The 22136-nt window shown below is 38.8% G+C and overlaps 1 protein-coding gene across 1 annotated transcript in view; it reads right to left on the bottom strand.

Annotated features, from left to right (window-relative positions):
* Positions 1-19812, bottom strand: part of LOC113576347 (calcium-activated potassium channel subunit alpha-1-like) — a 56051-nt gene extending 36239 nt beyond the window's left edge. Inside the window, exons 1-5 of the mRNA XM_081697743.1 lie at positions 19159-19812; positions 12081-12233; positions 6623-6684; positions 3995-4088; positions 3201-3312 (exon numbers count right to left, since the gene is read on the bottom strand). Coding sequence (XP_081553869.1) covers positions 3201-3312; positions 3995-4088; positions 6623-6684; positions 12081-12233; positions 19159-19461 — 724 coding nt within the window. The 5' untranslated portion in view covers positions 19462-19812. The remainder of the gene's footprint in view (positions 1-3200; positions 3313-3994; positions 4089-6622; positions 6685-12080; positions 12234-19158) is intronic.
* Between the last annotated feature and the right edge of the window lie 2324 nt (positions 19813-22136).

The raw sequence follows: 22136 nt of genomic DNA, 5'->3' as shown, positions 1-22136 counted from the left end.
TGAAATCCAATACCCAAATCCATACTACCATATACAAAACCACAAGAAGACACTTCCTTACATTTTCACAAACTCTCCCTCACACACACACACTGAATTTTATTCCAGTATAATTTTTTTTTATTCAACATCTAACATACATAATTTTAGTATTACTAATTTATCCTTCTTGTTCTTCTCATTATTATTAATAGTCATCCTTTTTCCTTTCTTTTCCTTTTTCTTCTATTTTTTTCTTTCTTTCTTGTTATTTAGTCTATCGGTTTACTTGCTAATGGTTACGTGTATCATGAACGATACATAATTGCAAATAAAATCGTAATAGTCCTCTACAGAAGAAGGGGGTAATAGCAAAAAAAAGGTAAATTGTTTGAACTTGTTTGATAGCACAGATTTGGCATCTGTGATTTCTGTTCTCAGGTTTACTGGACTAAAGTTCTGTAATGACATCAGCACTGGCTGATGCCCATGGAGGGACGAGGTGAGCAAATTCTGTGACTGTATCAACAGGTCTAACTGACCAGTGAGGGCAGGGAATTTACTGAAAATCTCCTCCACATTACACAGAAGCTCACCTTGAACAGAAACAAAAAACTCATTTAGTGGATGGGTTTCCATTTGAAGACTCTTACCTGAAGAGCCTCATGATACACCAACAAAAACATTAATCTTAGTTATCGTGAGACTGCTCTGTCTTTTAGTTAAACTGCTAACTAGACACCCTTGGATGTTGAAAAAGAATACTGAAGCACATAGACTGAGGGCTGTCCAACATAAAACACATGTGAGTGTGTGCACACCCACACACAGAAAACACCACCAGATAGACTTCTCCTTACCAACTGGAGAGAGAGAGTGGGAGGGAGCCTGGAGTTGGCTTATGATTTTAGTGTTTCTGTCTTTCCAACAGTCTGAACTAATGGTGCATCTCACCAGAAATGATTTATTAAATCAAAGAAGGGTAATAGAAATTTCCAGCCAGCACACATTGCCAGCACACATGCACACAAAGTATGAGCAACTGACAGAAACAAAAACAGATTTTCTCACTCACAGACACACACACTGAAGTGAGGAAAGGCAAAGATATTTGTTACAATTATTTTGTAAGTTCAACATAAACTGATAAACCAACTTGTTACAGGGGTAAACAAATATGAAACATATGAATCTCAACACACTGTATCAAAATAAAATATAAAAAAGTAATTTTACAAATAAGACTATAAATCCATGTATTAAGATATCCAAAGTAGGAGGATCAAGTTCAAAGATCTTTATTTCATGTGCTATAACTGGCACATCCACTAGGTGGTGATTGGGGCTAGGGTTTCCTGTATACTGAGCACCTCTGAAAACCACTTACACTATATTGCCCAAAGTATTCAGTCGTTTGCCTTTGCACACTTATGAATTTGAGTGACATCCCTATCTTAATCCCTAGGGTTTAATATGATGTTGGCCCACACTTTGCAGCAATAACAGCTTGAACTCTTCTGGGAAGGCTTTCCACAAGGTTTAGGAGTGTGTTTATGGCAGTCTTTTACCATTCTTCCAGAAGCACATTTGTGAGGAGGTCAGACACAAATGTTGGACAAGAAGGCCTGGCTCGCAGTCTCTACACTAATTCAATCAAAAGGTGTTCTTTCAGTTTGAGGTCAGGACTCTGTGCAGGCCAGGCAAGTTCTTCCTCACCAAACTCTCTCATCCATGTCTTTATGGACCTTGCTTTGTGCACTGGTGTGCAGTCATGTTCGAACAGGAAGGGGCCATCCCCAAACTGTTCCCACAAGGTTGGGAGCATGAAATTGTTCAAAATCTCTTAGTATGCTGAAGTATTCACAGTTCCTTTCACTGGAACTAAGGGGCCGAGCCCAACTCCTGAAAAACAACCTCACCCCATGATCCCCCCTCCACCAAACTTTACACTTGGAACAATGCAGTCAGACAAGTACCGTTCTCCTGGCAACCGGCAAACCCAGACTCATCCAATGGATTGCCAGATGGAAAAGTGTAATTCATCACTCCAGAGAACATGTCTCCACTGCTTTAGAGTTCAGTGGCGGCGTGCTTTACACCACTGCATCCGAGGCTTTGCATTGCGCTTGGTGATGTAAAGCTTGAATGCAGATGCTCGGCCATGGAAAACCATTCCATGAAGCTCTCTATGCACTGTTCTTGAGCTAATCTGAAGGCCACATGAAGTTTGGAGGTCTGTAGCGATTGACTCTTCAGAAAGTCCGCGACTTCTGCACACTATGCACCTCAATATCAGCTGTCATTTTACATGGCCTACCACTTCATGGCTGAGTTGCTGTCGTCCCCAATTGCTTCCGCTTTACATTTACATTTATGGCATTTAGCAGACATTCTTATCCAGAGTGTCTAACAAAAGTGCTTTGTCATTTACTCATATAATACATCCTAGCTTGTATAGTAGGTTAGAGTCCAGTATAACAATGATCTACAATACTGGAGAAATACAGTGATCACTGCTGATACCTAGAAGTACAAAATATGTAAGGTATACTTTACCAATGATAAGTAATAAACAATAAGTGCTAGAGTTTGTTAGACAACATCAGTGTAATAAACAATACCCTACAATAAGTATTAATTTAGTCAGTCAATATAGGAGCAGGTCATTTAAATATTCCATGAATAGATGGGACTTCAGTCTGCATTTGAAGACTGCAAGAGACTCTGCTGTATGGACAGCAAGCGGAAGTTCATTCCACCTTCTAGGAGGAAGGACAGAAAATAATCTCGATGCTTGTCTTCCATGAGACTTGAATTATAACTTTGTTATAATATCATTTGACTATTGACAGTGGAATATTTAGTAGCGAGGAAATTTCACAACTGGACTTGTTGCACAGGTGGCATCCTATCACAGTACCACACTGGAATTCACTGAGCTCCTGAGAGCTACCCATTCTTTCAGAAATGTTTTTAGGTGCTTGGTTTTATAAACCTGTGGCCATGAAAGTGATTGGAACACCTGAATTCAATTATTTGGATAGGTGAATGAATACTTTGGCAATATCGTGTATATATTCAAAAATGCTGAGCCAGGAACAGTTATGTATGATAAACAATTTTGATGTTGTAATGAATGCAAGTTTATGGGGCTAACAAGTCTGACCCTTGGCCAGTGTTAAGATGTTCTAAGCTCACAAATTCTCATGCTCAGCACTTACCCAGCCAACTCCTGTTCAAGTAGATAGACACAAATACTGGTGGAACAGTGAAGAAGTCCACAATTGAATTCACCTCCAGCCAGAACATTAGCTTATCATTAGCTGCAATGAACTGAACAGAGAAAGAGAGAGAGAGAGAGAGAGAGAGAGAGAGAGAGCAATAAATTTGAATAAATTTACGTTTTCACAACCAAACATGAGTGTTAACATACAGACAACCTACACACACCACTCAAAGATTATATATATATATATATATATATATATATATATATATATATATATATATATATATATATATATATATATATATATATATACACACTGATGTTTGTGAAAAAAAAGAATATATATATATATATATATATATATATATATATATATATATATATATATATATATATATATATATACACACACACACACACTGATGTTTGGTTGTGAAAACTTAAATGTTCATCCTCAAGGTCTTTAGTACAACCTATATGTATATATGTATGCTTTATACAATACTTAAAAAAATAAATATATTATAGACCTGGCAAGTTCATTTCATTCTACAATTATAACAGCTCCTTAACCTAACATGATCCATGATATTAAAATATATTTATATGTATAATATCTATATGTGTCAAAAACAAATTTGTATGTGAAAGGGCATAAATGAAAATACTGAAAATTGGTTATAATCATGTAGAAAAAACATCTATGACTTTGTATCCAACATATATGAAGTCATATAAATCGATCTTTAACTGAGCTTTTGCGTATGTAACATGATCGCTCCTTACACGCAGGCCGAAGTACAGCAGGAAGAAGATGTTGAACACCATGTCGACCTGCAAGGTGAAATCAGTGCTGAAGTCCGGGCAGGATTCTATAGGACTGTTCAAACAGAACCACATTATTCAAGGGTATGGGTCAAGAGCATAGTCAAAGAAGTCATAGTCCTCCATGGTCCCTGGAAGCCACTGAAACAGTAGGGCAAACAAATTAATTCTTCATACTAACCAAGACAGCACAGACAAAACTATTCATGAGTCATTTTTGATGAGTTCCCAAATCACCATAAAAAATCATTAAGTACTAAAAAAAAATTATTTGTAGATTTGTTACATTTGTAAAAAAAAAAAATTGTAATTTGTAGAGTTAAAATAATATAACCTTAAGTACGCTAAATAAAATGAATAACAAAAACCTGAAAAATTACATATCAAAAATGAACAATAATGGTTTGTTAATGTTCATAGTGGTTTATTTTCACATTTCCTTTCTACAGGTGCTGTGATGACAGGAAGCTACTCCCTATTTACACCGCTAGTCATTTGGCCAGAAGTAAAGCAGTAGAATCCTACACACATTACTTAGTGTACTTTTAAGTAGATTTTAATTTTAAATTCACAGGAAGTAACATCCATCATATCACCTGTTTTGCCAAGAGAAATATAATACCCATGTTGGTATTACCAAGACTTTCTAGAACATATTATAAATACAGCAAATACAAAACCAGAAAACCAGTTAAGTGCCTGATTTCCATTGCATTCAAAGAATAACTCGTGTCTGGGGCAGATTTGGTGCAGTGTTTGGTTTCAGGCTGATGACTGATAGGTCTCCTATGAATAGAGATCACAAAATGTCTACTGCACCCTGCTGATGCCAACAGTAACATTGTAGTGAGCTCCAGTCATATAAGACACCCTTAAATAATGAATGCAGGCTAAAAAGTATGACCAGTGGAATTTCAGACACCGCATCCATCTTACCAGCAGTTTAGACTATAAAAAACACATTGTCTGCACTTGAGTGGCAGTTGACGTATATTGAGATTGGGCTCTGTGGATTCTAAACAAAGCCAGGTGTGCTCCTCTGGGCAGCAGAGGCACGCTAAGGTCAATCATTACAGAGAAGAAGATGCAAAATACTCAGTGACATGAAAGACCCAGAGATACAGCTTTGCTGCCTGCTCTATTACCACACAGTTCAATCAGGGAGGTTTAATTATCTGATATTCTGACTTAATGAGATTTCTCATTTTAATGAAGAGGAAGTAAACGAGGAGGTTGGCCAAGGGATGGGGCAGTTTAAATGTTTATTATCAATAAACCAGTGTTGATTACCATGGTTTGAAAAACTGTAAAATACTGTCCATCAACCAATGTCAGCACCAGTCTCTCAGATACACAGATTCAGCCACAGCATGCAACATGGCTTTGTTTTAAATTTCTAATAGCTTGTCAATGTAAACAGAAGCTTTCAGTGTTACCCAATCTTGTAAAAACAATACATGTTGTCAGTGGTGTAGTGAAGCTGGCACGTTTTCCCTCATTCTCTGAGATAATTAAGAATTAATTCCATATAAGAAACAGAACACTGATTACACCTATTTATATCCTTCTTCTGTATGAATTTCAGTGTAACTATGGTGCGACAGCATTATTTGTATTGTCTGAAGTTCAGTAATTAGCTGAGCAAGTTAATTATTGTACCTTGTCAGGAGGAACTGAAAATTGGAAAACACAATTTAATTTACCCTCTTTAGCATTATCATTATATTCTTAAATTACTTTCAAATTAGCTTATTTATACCAAGACTTTAAGAAAACAACACGCACAATCAGACTCAACTCTTCCCTTTGCACTTGATTTGTGATTAATAATGCATCCTTAGCGTCCACACTTGGAAATTCACATCATTATAATCAACTGGAGCCATGCCAGGCAATGTTGGACAAGGTATCTGGACTTCATTTTAGAGTATTTTTGTAGCTTGAGAAAGTATTGTCATCTAAAAAGTGGACTGATTAATTTCAATAGACAGAATTGATGTAGGCTAGCTAATCGCCTACATAAGATATGGGCATTTAGTAACAATAACAGTAATAGTCCTAATAATAGTCCTTATCTGCCCCTTCCAGAAAGCAGGCCTGGGCGAACTCTGATGGCCTGCTTCCCCTTTCTGTACACCACTCTGAGGCTATTGCGCCCAGACTAAGGATGCCTGGGATGTGGCATGTTTATGTAACAACCAGCAAAGGTCACTGCTGCGTGTGATGAAATGGATAGAGACAAATAAGTGTGATGTGAAAGCAACTATTTATCTCCTTTTCTCTGTCATACAAACACATGCACGCATGCACATGCACACACGCGCACACACACACACACAGACACACACACACACACACACACACACACACACACACACACAGCATTGTGATGTTGTTGTTTTTTTTATTCTGATCACTTTTAAGAGCTCTAGGAACATGTGCACATCAGCACAGAAATTAGGACTGTTTTACAAGACTGCTGATGATAAGAAGTAGAACTGTTCAAAAGGGCACTTGTCAGCGGTATATCACCCTCCCCCATCTCCCCATCCCTCCCTCCACCCACATCATACCAAAAGATGTACTCACTCTGAGGAGTCGATGAAGTAAATCACCAGTCCTCCGATACTGAGGATGAACACTAACACCACCTGCAGAAGAACAAACAGACAGCAGAACAAATGCTTTACGTGACTAATGCTGCCAGTGATATGCTACAATACAAAGTGTTTCTCAGCCCTGGTACTGAAGTTACCCCTGCACAGGAAACTTCAGTGTGGCCCCTGCTTCCAACAACACCAGGCTTATCTCATATTCTAATTAACAAGTGCCTTAAGGAGTTTAATAGCAATATGTTAGGAAGTGGGAAGGCACTAAAATATTCATCAGGCCTGAAACACACTGCTTCCATTTCTGCAGGTGTTATAATACTTGGTAAAAAACTACTGATTATCATTAGTCCATTTCAGTCCACTCTGGGCCACATCTGCAAAGCTGGATTCCCAGTAAGCCAAGGACAATGTTATAATTCATATTGGACCCTCCAAAACATTTCTGACATTACTGTGACTAAGAAAATCTGAGGAATCTAATTTAATATAGGCAAATCACGAGACATATGGGAGGTGGTTTTGTTGAAGACCAAGTAAATCAGTTTTTCCACATTCAGTGATGCATATCTGCTATTTTGTAATGTGATGTAAAAGGAAGAGATTTATTGGGTCTGTCACTCTAGAAAGCAGAATTGCTCCTTAATAAACATAAACATCATGTAATTGATGCAATAACTAATATAGCAGTTTAACATTAGACCAATTAAGCTAAACTGATTCTAATAAACCAACTATCCAAGGATTTTAAAAATGCAATTTAAGGTATGCTCATTGGTATATTAATGGGGCAGTGGTAACTCAGTGCTAAACGTACTTGACGAATAATCAGAAGCTTCAAGCCCCACAACTGCCAAGTTAACACTGTTTGGCCCCTGAGCAATGTCCTTAACCCTCAGTTGCTCAAGATGTAGTCAGTTGTAAGTTGCTTTGGAAAATATATTAGCTAAATAATGTAAATGTAATGCTAATGTTTTTGGAGACATTCACAAGCATACTAATTAATTGAATGACAATGCAGTTTACTTCAAAGAATCGACAGAACATTTGAAAATTTTGAGGACTGTTTTAAACCTGACTGACAAGCATATTTGACTAAACTTGGCTAAATGCAAATTTGCATATGCCATTGTTACCTGCTTAGGTAAACAGATTGGACAAGAACAGGTAAGACATTTAGATGAGAAAGTTGCTGCTGTAATCTGATGCCCTGCACCCATATGTGAATGCGAACTGCATCATTTTCATGATTATTTAATCAATAATTTTAATTACAGATGATTTATAGGAATTTTGTCAATATAACCAAGCCATTTTCTAATATGCTGTGTTCATCTGTCAGTCAGTCAACAGGCTTTTAATACTTTGAAAACTCTGTTTTGTACTTTTCCTATTTTTCAAACGTCTGATTTTACTAAGCCTTTAAAGATCAATGCTAGTAATGTTTGTGTGGGAGCTGTTCTGTTGTAATAGCTCTTCTGATTCTTGAGAAAGAAGCACTGGCTTTACTAATGGCCCTTCAGTATTTTAATGTATGGGGGCTCTACCACTGTGCCTGTTGAGGTTTTATAGATCATAACCCTCTTGTGTTATGTAGTATTGTTTCTCACTTTCTCTCACTCACTCTTTCTCTTCTGGCTTTCTATATCTCTTTCCCTTCTGGGCCTGGACAGATCGGTGCAATGGAAAGGCACCACCAGACCAGGCCCAGGTCTAGGATCTGGCAGCCAGAACCTAGCTGTGCTCTTTGTTCCCTTCCCAGTCCACCAAGTACTGGATCCTTCCCCTACATGTTCTGGAATCCAATAGTGCTCTCACTGTATAAGACAGTTTGACTTCAATGTCAAGAGGAGGAGCAGCCAAACCTGTGTCAGCCTCATCCAAGGGACCTGTGGTGAAGAGCTTTATTGAACAAACATGGAAGGCAGTGGACACCCAGTTATTCAATCTTCCAGATGGTAGATTAGGGTCTCTCCTCCTAAATAGTCGGTTAGGAGGACAACCTGAATGAGGGTTAGCCCACCATATTACCCAGTCAATGTCCCATCTGATGGCTCCCAAAAAGCAATAAGGAGGCAGAATGGCCTCCTGGCTAGTACCTGTCACCTCGGGGTCAATCTTGTGCGAGAAGATGTCTGCCTTAACATTCTTGGACCTGGGTCAGTCAATGATGGTGAAAGTTAACCTGGAGAAGAACACTGACCAGTGATACTGCCTATTGTTGAGACACTTGGCAGTCTGAAGGTACTTTTGGTCTGTTATTACCCCAAATAAGCGCACAATGGTGCGCTTGGTCTGGGCCACTGGATAATGGCCTCCACCTTAATATGCTGCATACATATGCAGGAGTCCATTATGAGGTAGCCAGAAAGATAACCTTTTGCAACTGGAATTCATACGTCTTTAGTTTGTTGTACAGCTAGTCCTGGAGAAGCATGCACAAGACTCTGTGTATGTCACGGAAGTGTTGGTGGAGGGCATTGGTCAAGATGTCTATGTAAGTGATGACAGATCTACCAAAAGGTTCACAGAGGACCTCATTAATGAACACCTGAAAGATTGAAGGCATCATTGCTAGGCCAAACAGCAGAACTAGGTACTCACAGTGGCCAGACGTGGTGCTGAGTGCAGTCTTCCTATCATTACCTTATTTAATTCTAACGAGATTGTAGATGCTGAGTAGATCTAACCTGGTGAAGTACTGAGCACCCCAGAGCTATTCTAGAGGCATTGGGTGGAACTACTGAAAAGGGCATTTAGGCCCCAATAGTCTATGCAAGGCCTCAGCCATCCATCCTTTTTCTTCACAAAAAGACACTGGATGAGGCCATGAAGGTGGAGAGACATATGCAACCCAGGGCAAGGGCCTTACTAATGTATTGCTCCATGATAGTAGTCTCCACCTGTGAAAGGGTATACATCTTACACCATTTAGACCAAGCCTCAACCAACCAGTGAATGGAGCAGTCCATGGGTGTGTGAGGGGAAGCTGAGTAGTATTAATGATGTTGAAAATTTCAGGCAGGTCGCTGTCATTATACCGGCGTTGGGAGACTCGATGCTACTGGACTTGAGGGGCAGGACCGAGCACTGTAGGCACTGGGAAAAGCAATAAGGGGACCGTTGGATGATTTGCTCCTCAGCCCATGAAATAAGGGGGCTGTGTGTGCCAGTGAAGACCTAATGTGATATGGTGTGTGGGGGAATCCAAAAGTAAAAAAGGAGGGTTGTTCATTTCGATAATCTGGAATAATAATATGGATGTTTGTGAGATGTAGCCTGTCCCCACAGGGTCTCAGTCTTACATTTACACATCCAGGTGAAATGGAAATGGCAGCATCTAGAACTCTACCTCCTCCACCAGCCCTTGGTCTATTATCTAAACAGAGGTGCAACATGGACAGGCAGAGAGACTGTGGTCCACACCTCCACAGTAGAGACAACCTGTTCCTCTCCTCTGGAGACAGGCTGGCTCCCCCTACCTGCATGGGCTTGGTTTGGGGTAGCTGGTTCCACACAAGTATTTGCCACCGTTGAGAGGAATGATGACCAAGAATGAGGTGCTTCTCTTACAGGAGACTTTTCAGGTTTCGACCCCCTCATTGAGAGTCTGGGCATTCTCCCTGCAGGTGAGTTCAGCTTTGACACCTTACAAACCTTCCACAAATACGTCCACATCACTTCATTCCAGCAACAGGCAGTAGTGAACACGCAGAACTTGAGAGAGTATTACTGCATGTTTTACCCCGCTTACAATAATGAAACATTACCCTAAGCTGGTGGATGAACCTGTGGTATGTGTACAGCAGCAGAAAAGGCTGGTGATGAATGTGGTATCCCAAACCTTAGCCCCCCAATGAGCCACCTTTGCATGCACTTTGCAGCACTACAAGTGGCACTGGCTGGACTCACATAGACCCTCCATGCAGCTGACCAGCCTGTCAACACTCGCATGGAATTTCCCAAGATCTTGTCCCTGGTAAGAGAGTATTTGCATTTGCCTCCCAATATCAGTGCCTTGGAGGCTAACTGCTTCAACCAGGGTTTTCTCACTCACTTTGCTTCTAGAGTCCAGCTTAGCATTCTGTGACATTTTGATGAAGGAGCAAAGCATGAGTTAGATAAAACAGAAATAATTTAATGGAGAACAATACAAGTCAAAATGTAACTAAGAAAAAAATTTGATGATCAAAAAGACCTAGTACCCTTATTCCAGTACATTTATGACGTTATAAATGTACTTGATTAAAGGTATAAAGTACCCTCTTTTACATCAACTCTTAAAACTACAATTTGTTGAAAAAATTACTTAAGGAAATGTAACAGACTAAATGTAGTGCGTTACTACCCACCTCTGGTCCACACCCAGTGATTACAATCTAGCAGATATTTTTACTGATAATTATTTACAATATTATTGTATCTGTCTGTAACAGGTTTACAGCCCAGACCAATGTCTAAAAATACTGGGGGGAAAGCATTCTGGCAACACTTGGCCACAATAATGAATCAAATTCTGTCAAAATAAAAGTCCCAGTAAACTTTTTTTAGTTCTTTTTTTAAAAACAAAATACAGATTAAAAACAAAACAAATGAAGAAATAAAATTTTATTTCCAATGATTCATTTCAAATGTTATTAAAAAATTGTATATTGACCATCCATTTTCAAACAGTAGGAAAAAATTGTGTAAACTAAAACCTCAAAATAGTGTGGCTGGGAAATACAGTTTTGTGCTAGCACTTTATTGATACTGTCATAGTCAGGATATATGGCTCTAGAAAATACAATTTTGAAGCAAAATATAAGCTTTTGGACAACTGGGAGAATATCCTATAATAGGCGACGAGTCAAAAACAGGGCATTTCTTTCATTTTGGGTGTATAGCATTATTCAACTTAATGTGGCTGGGAAATACAGTTTTGCATTGGTACTTTATTACCAATAATAAAATAATAAATAATAAAATGTCACAGGACACTTGACACTTTAAGAAAAGGCAATTTTGATGTATATGAACATCATTCATCTCAAACAGCAGATATAAACATGAAGGCTATGGTGAGCAGAGTTGTCAGTTCCATTAACTAAGCGTTCAGGAGTATAAACGCGTAACAGGAGAAATGACGGCCTTCTTTGACAGCACTAAGGAAGTGCAGGTCAGGCCATTCTGTCTCCTGGTTCTATTACTACTACTGCACAGAAACAACCCATTAACAGACATTACCTCTTCAACAGCAAAAGCTTTAACCATGGCCTGAGATTAATGTGGTTTACTGCATGCACTCAGTAAAGTTATAGACATTACTTCACACACTCTTTAGAGGTAAGCGAGCCTGAATTACTGCACATAGCATCCTCAGAGATCCTTATCTAGGAGGTAAAACATTAATTATGTAGGCTTTGTAGAGGTCTGAGTTCATGGAAGGTGGGACTTACCAGCATGCGTCCTGTCGTGTTCTGTGCACAGATCATGACCTCAGCCCAGTCCTTTACCAAGGTCATGAAGTCAGATTGGACCTCCACATCCTGGACTTCATCTTCATCTTCTAGACTGCTGACACCCTCAGTATGTTTGTCAATGCTCTGGGCCTTCCACACACACACACACACACACACACACACACACACACAATATAAATAAATATATATATTTAAACTATTAAACAACAAAACACATAAATATTTAGATATTAAAATAATGTCTAAAAAGTGAATAGCTAAGCTGTGCAGGTGAGGGAGAGCAGCATTTCTGCTGCCTGAGTCTGGGGGACAGTGAGTGGGATGTGCTGGAGGGGATGGACACTGAGGAACTTGGAGTTCTAGCTCTACAACACATATCTCTGTCCTCCTCCTCAGCTTGGAGCTATCAAACAGGTTCTCTTCCAAAACACAGATGGAACATGCTGATGGCATAGCAGGAAAGGCACACAAAAAATACACACAGACACATGTATGTACACTTACACACACAAATAAAATACTGTATGACATTCAGTGCCGTCTCTACCTAGTAAATGACCTAAGCCCTGCCTCCAGTATGGGGCGCCTTGTGTAACATTAGTCAGTTAAATACTTTTAGATCACCTCAGCAATATGACAAAAAAATTCAGGCTCTACATATTTCTAAATACATTTTTATATTAAAGACTATGATTGCTTATCTATAAAAATAAATATAATAAATATGCTATTTTAAAACATTTTTTAACATATTTTTAATTTAATATTTATGTATTTCTTTATTTGTTTATTCATTTGGAAACTTGTTTTGTGTTATATTGTTAATTTGTGAGATATTCTCTCTGTATTTATTTTTAAAGTGTGTAGGAATGGGAGAATACCTGGGATGCAGTTGAGTAGTAAGTAGTAAGTAGTACTGAGTTTCTTTTCTGCTTATTTTTTTACTCTTAGTTGTTACAAACTAGAGGAAGAACACCTGTGTTATAGGTGTCCCGTGCCAGGTTTTTTTCTGCACGCGATTTGCGTGATGCATGGTCCTCGCCGGACTTTCGTACCAGTCCACCCGTCCATATAAACCCCTTTGCAGAATGAAGGAGGAAGAGGAAAGCATCAAGAAAGAGAGAAGGAAAAGCTTCGAGTTTGTGTTATGATTTCATGTTCCCCATTTACAATATCTCTACTGCTTATCCCCTTATAAATTTCAATGCAGTTGTAGCTCTTTATACTTATTTCTGTTTATGTAAACGTTTTTGCAACATGTTCGCAAAACAAGCAAAAACACATATAGGGACTTCAAAACTAGCTAGCTAAGCAATTCACATATTGCTTATGCACATATTAAATCAAGACATTTACAAATGCGTCTGGTATGCATCTCGCATTCATAGAATAAAAAGATGCTGAATTTGTTTTCTGTTATCTCCACTAAACTCTATTGAATACATTTATGTAAACAGAGATAATTAAAAAAAAATTATAATTAAAAAAAATCTGGTCTTGATCAGGACCAGAAATGAAATTTGGTCCAATCACACCAATCACAAGTTCAACACAAGCTTGGGTATACCTATTATTGAGTTCAAGACATTTGAAAAAGCATCTCGGGTAGTACCAGACGAGAGTACTACAGCCCTAATAGTAAACTCAACTTTGTGAACCGAGTGAGTGTACTGAGAGCACTGTAAATGTATCCTGAATCATGCTGACATGGATCACTCAAAACCTTCTGATACGAGAACAGTGACTTGTTATCATGTGCTCCTGCATGGCAAACTGCCATGTATCCAAAAAGCGTCGTTCTTTGCCACTTCAATGTAAAAAGCAGTAAATTTATTAATATAGTGCCTAAAAAATGTCATATGAAATTGCACAATTGATCAATGGTTTATATAGAATTCTGTGTAAACCAGCAATAATGAGCCCATCCCTCAAGCAAGTCCAGAACAGGTGTATGATAGGGTTTCAGTGATTTGACTGAGAAAAGGGATACTGGTACTTCTTTGATCAGTGTTGCAGCCACATACAGTCAAAAGGTTTTTAAAATTTTGATAATTATTTAGTTTGATTATTGCAAGACATGATTTAATGTGATTAAATGAAAATATTAGGACCAGTTCGAAATGTGCACATACTATTAACGAATGTGACAAAACTAAACATTTTTGAAAAGTACTTGCAATTGCATAGTTGTTTGGACTCCTTCATTTGAGTCCAAATTTGTGTGGATATGTAGGAGATATGTAGGATTTTCCAGTACATAGCCATAGAACTAGTTTGCGCTCATAATTGTGTGGGATTTTGCATATTATGCAAATGATCTCAAAATCTGAGTGGGTGCAGCTTATGGGTTCTTGAGGCATTTTTGTAGACTGGAAGACTAGTAATGACTGGAAAAAATAATTTTGTTTGTGTGACATACAGTGTAGGAGTTATGGACTGGAATGTGTTTGAGTGCACTGTAGCACCACCTATAGTTCGGGCTTGCATCTTGTGCCTGAGTAGCGGGAGGGACTACTACCTACTGACAAATTTTAATGTCTGTAGGAGTTATGGTTTGGTCTGCACAATTCATTTTAAGGGACAAAAAGAATAAGAAGAATAAGACAAATCCTAACAAACACAAAAGCTAAATAATGAACTATGCTAGTCTAAAAATATAGAGGATTGCACCCACCCACTTACCTAATGTGTCTAATCAGTACGTGCAACCTATGTGATGTATGATGTTGGAGCAAACACTATCCTGCTCTCAATTCAAGCAGACAACCTAGTGAAAAATCTATCAAATACATGGCTATTTACACAGCTGAAAAGATGAAAACCACTATCCAAAACCAGAATCCTAAGCCAAAATTAAGTCATGCAAGAACTTTATAGTTAAAGTATAAACTATAAAGTTCTCTTCAGGGGCATTGCAATGTTGCTTATCAAGGAGAGGTCCTACCCTCACATTATGAGTGGGTATATCTTAACTGGCCAAACACAAATTACGATTGTTGGAGTGCAAGACTGAAGTCCCAGTCAGAAACACCACCTGTGTGCACCAATCACCAATACTTTGATCCAAAAGACTGCAAATACCTGGTTACAGCATAAGAGGATGGCTGCTTTTACTACCACCTGGGTTAACAACACACCCCTCAAACCTCAAGTTTCAGCTGGGAACACAATACTCCAAATATGCTAAAACAGTCAGCATTCTCATTACAAAACTATAAAAACTACGGTAACCTGCCCCAATACCAACCACCCATGGCACATGCTTATACACAGTCACACACACACACACACACACACACATACATACATACGGACATACATACATATCTATACACACACTCACACATTGTTTTGCATTAGACTAGTGCTGAAGTCAAACCTCACACAAATAAACTATGCACTCCTGTTGCAGTCTTGCACATTATCCTACTTGTTGCTAGAGTACTGTACTAAACCAGCACTGTACTCTGAACTGTTCTGGCTGCTACCAGTGACTGCTATGTTCAGGGTAGCATGTCACTGATTGCTATGCACAACTCGCTTTACATATGCCCAGTACTGTGTACTGTACTAAATAATTGCACTGTCTACTCATTTTCTATTTGTCCCATCCTGTATTTATTATTGTTTATTTAATGTTTATTTAATGACATTTTTGCACTATATTGGAGTGTTTGCACTTGTGTAGCATGTTGTCTATTGCACTGTTGTTTTTGTGTTGCACTATGGTCCTGGAGGAACATTGTCTCGTTTTTGTTGTGTACTTGTATATAGCTAAAATGACAATAAAACCTCTTTGAACTTTGAACTTTGAACTTGAACTTGAACCACAAGAAGGGTGTAGAAGTGCCCTGTTGAGGTGCTAAAGAAAGGTGTAAAAGTGCCCTGTTGAGGTGCTCTGCTACAGATCTTCATGTTTGCTGTCCAGGATGGATATAAGAAAGTGTTTTGGAGGTAAAAGAGAGATTAGGAGACCTGTTTATGACTTGTATTAGTTTTGACATTTGATTCAGTTAACAACTTTGCTTTCCGTTTTTGACTCTGAGCCTACTTTGCCCCTATAACTACGACAGCTGTTGTACATTTGTATATAGTGTACACATGATAAAAAGGAGAGGAGGCCAATTGAGTGATAATCAGTATACTGAAGAAGTATGTAGCTTCTAGCTACCAAGCCTGGGACATCAATTTGCCTCGTACTCATGACCCTCCAAGTGACACCACATGACTGAAAAGTCATTTAGTGACACTACTGATCTCCTGTCTCAACTGTGCTGAACTACAACATATTCTTGCATGTCCAGTTTATTCTTGTCATGGGACACTCCCGCCCACGAGTCATGTGGTACGGCCTACCGCATGCAGGGGGGTTCACCTTGTTTGTGGCCACGCTTTTTGTGATTGGGTGCACCTGCATGGGGTTTCATGTCGTGGCTATTTAAATCTCCGCTAGAGTGTGTATGGTGTTGGTCTTTGTTAGTCTGCTGTTATATGTTAAACATGTATGTAGTTATTGTTAAGTGTTATTGTGTAGTGTGTTTTGTTAACTATGGAAGTCATGTCTTTTGTTAATGTTGTGTATAAGTGCCACCAGTGTTGTTCGCGGCTTTTGTTAATAAATGTTTCATTTTATTGAGGGAGTCTGTGCATCCTGCTCCACGCCCATTGGCAATCGGGCCAGCAGATTCGTTACAGAATAACCAACCACCACAGGACGCCAGCTCCCGCGGCAAAGAACGGACTTCCTAGCGGGAGGTGCGTGGGCACCCCCTGCACTGCCGCCTGGATCCCAGGAGATTGAGCAGAGGACCGCGACTGGTATCCAGGTCCACTCCGGAGGTGGAGGGGAACACCCCCAGGAATTTCTTGGGGGAAGCCTACAGCCATCGAGCCTGGGACCGATGTGCCCCATATCAACCTGAAAGAGGGCGGTTGTGTGGAGCCAGCGGGATCCCCGGAGGGCAGAGCTGTAGCCAGAGTCCCTTCCTGTCAGTGGACTCGCCAGCAAGACTGGAGGGGTCTGCCCAAAGCCTCAGAGGCAAATCACCAATGGGATGCTCCTAAAGCGGCAAGAATAAGGAGGATTGTTCAGGGGAGGAACACATCTGGAACTGGATGTGTACCCCCGCGTGTCCGTTGAGGCTGGGGACACGTTTACAGCACCTGCACTGACTGCAGGCACTGCAGCACTGTGCCAAAAGTATTTGTGTGAAGGCGCTTTTGTTTGTGTATGTGTGCACTTTTTTGTCTTTTGGCGCTTCACTGCATGGAGTAAGCAACAGACTGACCCAAGAGAGGCAGACACTCTGCCTTTCTCCATATTTTGTGAGATAGACAAATTACCCTCCCTTTGCACCTACTCTACCTGCCAGGTGAGGGTAGCATAGCAATGGCATACACCACAGATCAGTATATGATTGACCTACACAAACACCTCATAGCCACATTTGCCTTTGCTCAACACCACATGGAAAAGAATGCTGAAGGATGAAAGGCCTTTTATGACCAAAAGGTGTTCCATGACGAGCTCTAAGTGGGGGATAATGTGTTGCATTACATGTTTGTCCAACCCACTGGGAGATCCCAGCAATGCACAGGGAAACTGACTTGAAAGTTTATTTCCTATACACGATCACTGATAAGGTCTCTCCTGTCATGCATCAGATTGCGGTCACTCAGGTAAAAAGGGTAGTTAACTCTCAAGTGGCTCCACCGTAACCAAAATCAAACCAGATGTTAGTTCTCTTTGGCTCTACCTACATATGTCAGCTGTCCTTTGCATATCCACCACAGAATAAGTGCATCAAAAGCACTTATTGTTTCTTGTATAAAGTGAATTAATTGCTGGTCTTTAATATGTCACACAACATATACATTTTCAGTATTGTTTTGTGAAGGTAAAAGTGTGTTATAATAACAATAAAATGAAATACTGATAGAATGATTGGTGTTTTTACTATTTTTACTTCTATATTTGACATACTCCACATTTTCATAGCCTTATTATAACATTTTTACACTGCATTCTTAATGCATTTTATAAAGTGATAATATTGGTAAACAGTCCCAGTTTCTCTTGTGGCCCCTTGTGGGAAAATGAACACACCTGTCTACACATGGTCCAAAGTTACAATTGAACAATATCAATCTTGATACATGAAAAAGAACTGCACAGTTGCCCAAGTATTATTTTAGTAATAAACAGTGAGATAACTCATGATATAACTTATAAATAGCCTGGCAGCAGTGGAGATCACATTTTATTGTAGTTAAGAACTAAGAAAGAAAAAAAGTAAATCTTTATTTGCGACAGCAACTACAATGCAATGTATAATACTGAACAATCTAAAGTATACTATGCTCTTAAAATACTGCCCAAGGCAGACATAAATCAATCACATATACTCTCAAACATACAAACACGCATGCACACACAAACAGCCTGATGATTTTGAAACAACTGTTTACCACCAAATCACAGTGAAAGCCTGATTAGTATTACAAGAACTGTTGTTTTTCTACAACACTGTTGGACGTTTGACATAAATCTGTTTGAATCCCCGCCTTACTGGCCAACCACACCCTATATAGTTTGTAGTTTTAGCCATTCCACAGGGTCCCCAAGCAGTGACCTTTTATTCCCTACATACTGATCACATGTTGTGGGTCAAGGGCACTGCAGTTGATTAAAGTTCCTTCACTGACCTGCAAGTCATTACACAGACCACAATGTGTGTGTGATTTTGTTTGTTTGTTGCTCTAGACAGCTTGGTAATCAGATCCTAATGTAGTTAGCAAACTTCTGAACTGGATGTATATAACATCGACCCTGTGTTTTTCATATAAACAAATACCAGGATGTAGAATAAGTAATATTATGTAAATAGGTCAAAGTTAACAGGGTAGATTTATGAACAGCGACTGATTATTTATTAAGTATGATACTAAGATAATTGCTTGCAGAGCCAATAGGTGCCAGAGGCAAAGGAATGTATAAATAAGTAGTAGAAGAACTGTAGCCTAAACGCTTATAAATACGCGTTAATTATCTTACCTCCTTGTTGCCAAATTGGCAGAAAACGGTCCACACATATTTGAGACTTCTCCACAACAGTATGATGAAGAGACCTCCAAAGAAAGTGATCAAAGATGCGGCGAGAAACGCCCACCACATGCGCTGCCCGCTTTCGTCGCACAGAATATCTGGCGAGTAGAGTATGAGGATTTCCATTTCGCTTTTTGGTTTATGACCGCTTTTTATACTTCCTTTTCCCATCTTTCTCGGCAAGAGGTCACCGGTGTCGGGCCACAAGTTGCCTTCCTCGGAAGGCAACACGCTGGATCTTTTAGATGACATACTAGCGCGCCCAAAGCGGTTATCCAGTTTTGTTGCCTCGGCCACCACTCTCCTCCGGACGCGTGCCGACCCGAATACCTTTGCGATAAATGAATAGACTGTAACCTGTAATCTGTAATGATGACTATGCCTAAGAAGGAAATCCTCGAAAGCGATTAGATTTCTCTCCAAACACTTGTACTAGATCGATAACTTATTCAAAGCGTTTCATATTCTTCATCGTAAAATAAACTTTGATTTTTTTTTTAGCATAGAGAATTGATGTTAGCTCTCATTATTGGTTGTCAAGTAGCGACCCAGCAGTGTTTTTCCTGGCTATTCCTTGTTTTTAACCGATGAGCTGATGTAGTCTCCGTTCTCTGACAGACTGATTCTCCACGGTCATCTGCTCTTTTTATTCGATTACGTGGCGTTTGTTTAAATAGACCAAAGCATGAGAGTGACAGGTTGACGGGTTCTCTCTCTCTCTCTCTCTCTCTCTCTCTCTCTCTCTCTCTCTCTCTCTCTCTCTCTCTCTCTCTCTCTCGTTATGATAATTGTCCTCTATTCAAAAGGAAACAGTTTGATAAAACATAAAACGAAAGACTACTGCAATGATGTGATGATCTGATGTGACATTTGGTTCCAGGCTTTTTATGAGGCACGCCATTAATACTTTTATCTAAACTGGCATGTCAAGACTAATATGGAAAAAGGAGTCACAGTATTACTGAAAGCCAAACAAGTAAATAATTGGCTCAAATCAAAGGCATTTCATTTCATTTACGGCATGAAATATAGGATTTTGCAAGTTTTTACGCCATATTTGACTATGCTTACGCTATGCATAGCGTATGATTTACCCTGTAATTGCCATCAAACACGCTGTATTTTTCAGGATTTAAATATTATCTTAAAACGGCATAAATCATTTAAATGGCATGAAACTGTGTAACGTCCGTCCAAGGACATTAAAACCACCGTTTTATAATGAGGTAATAAGCTCCATTTGCTGGTTAGTGACGTTTGAAATGTATTCAGCCAATCACTGACAAACAAGGCCAGATAGACCAATTCATTAGAGACCCTATAGGCTGAAAAACCAGGGATCACATTAATTTATGTGACGAGTGTGGTCATTGATGTGTATCCCTTAAATTCACACGTTTGGTGAAATGTGTGTCATTTCTTTGGGTGTTTGCAAAATAAATGACACATTTATGCATTACTATTTAGTTTTTGTTAAGCGTTAGTGAATACTGCAGATATGTACTCCAAAATAGAAAGACCAAGTGTTTTATGTGGTATAGGTATTTGGCTAGGTTTCCAAAGATTCCAAAGGTTTCACTGATGCTACTTGCTGGAATGTAACTGTCTTAACTATGGACTAATGGTAAAAATGTCAATGATTATAAGGTTATTGATTATTCTACTATTAGGTGGGAATGTAAAGTTAGACCATCTGTTGTCCATGACAAATTAACATGCACAGGGTAATCATGGACTGGGACTGGAACTGGAAGCTGGATGAATGTGGAAAATGACAATAACATGAAATTAACTGATATTAGTTCATAATGTGTGATAGCAAAAGGATTGGTGACTTTTATTAAGAATGTCAGGCTAGATAGCTAGTATCAACCAGCAGGTGTGTTCAAGTTAGTAACTAATGGTAGTGCAGATTATTACCGATATTAGGTAGGCCTGTTACTGTAATACAGTAAACATCCAGTCACGTTCTACATAGAGATCATTTTTATATTGCTGATAGAGTGGCTAAGTGATTATTTTTGTTAGCACTTTCCAAAAAAAAGATGCAGTAAATGTAATGAGTATGATGTAATGCTTGATTATGTAGTGGTAAAACATACAGTGTCACAATTTCAATGGATATGGAAGATATATGTATTTGTTTTATTTTGTGATTGTTTCTGATTCTGTTATCATATCCAATCAAATTTTACCATTGGATAGAGGCCAGTTAAGATGCAAAAATGAACAATCATTCTAATGTGATGGCAATATTCCATAGGTTTCTAATCATTTAGGAAGCTATAAAAAGTAGGAAACATTCAATGATAAACAGTGCTGTAGATGACTCCTTAACAACTCAGAAAGCTGCACAGCATAGTGAATTATTTTGTAATATGATTAATATACAGGATGCCTCAAATTTGAACAGCATGGACCAAATCTCACTGATCAAATAGTTATTAATTTTGTTATTGCATATAATAAGATATTACTATAAACAGAAGCATGTAAGGTATTATTTAATGATCAATGATTAATCAATTATTTTTGTTGCCAAAATACTTTACATTGTGAATAAACCACATTTAGTGTCTATAGCATTTCAGTTTACATTGTATTAGTTATTACTCAATCACAATTGTTAATACAACAAGAGTGTCCAAACATTTGACTGTTACTGTATGTATTTATATAAACCTGTATGCATTAAATATAAAACCAACAAATAAATCCAGTACTGTAACAGTATGCTCCCCTTCCCACACATCACATGGTACGGCATGACACGTGCTGGTGGAGTCATCTTTGTTGACTGTGCTTACTATGACAGCCTCCTTGTATATAACCTTGGCCCTTGTTGTCATTATGATTCATCATATCTGCACCTTGTTTCACATATCAATTATGTATGTATTTAAACCCCTGTGTTATTAGAGTGAGTG

Source organism: Electrophorus electricus, chromosome 15, assembly GCF_041902795.1.
Source record: "Electrophorus electricus isolate QZ-2024a chromosome 15, ASM4190279v1, whole genome shotgun sequence".
Lineage (NCBI taxonomy): Eukaryota > Metazoa > Chordata > Actinopteri > Gymnotiformes > Gymnotidae > Electrophorus > Electrophorus electricus.
The sequence above is the reverse complement of the archived record's forward strand: the minus strand, read 5'-3'. Positions and strand labels throughout refer to the sequence as shown.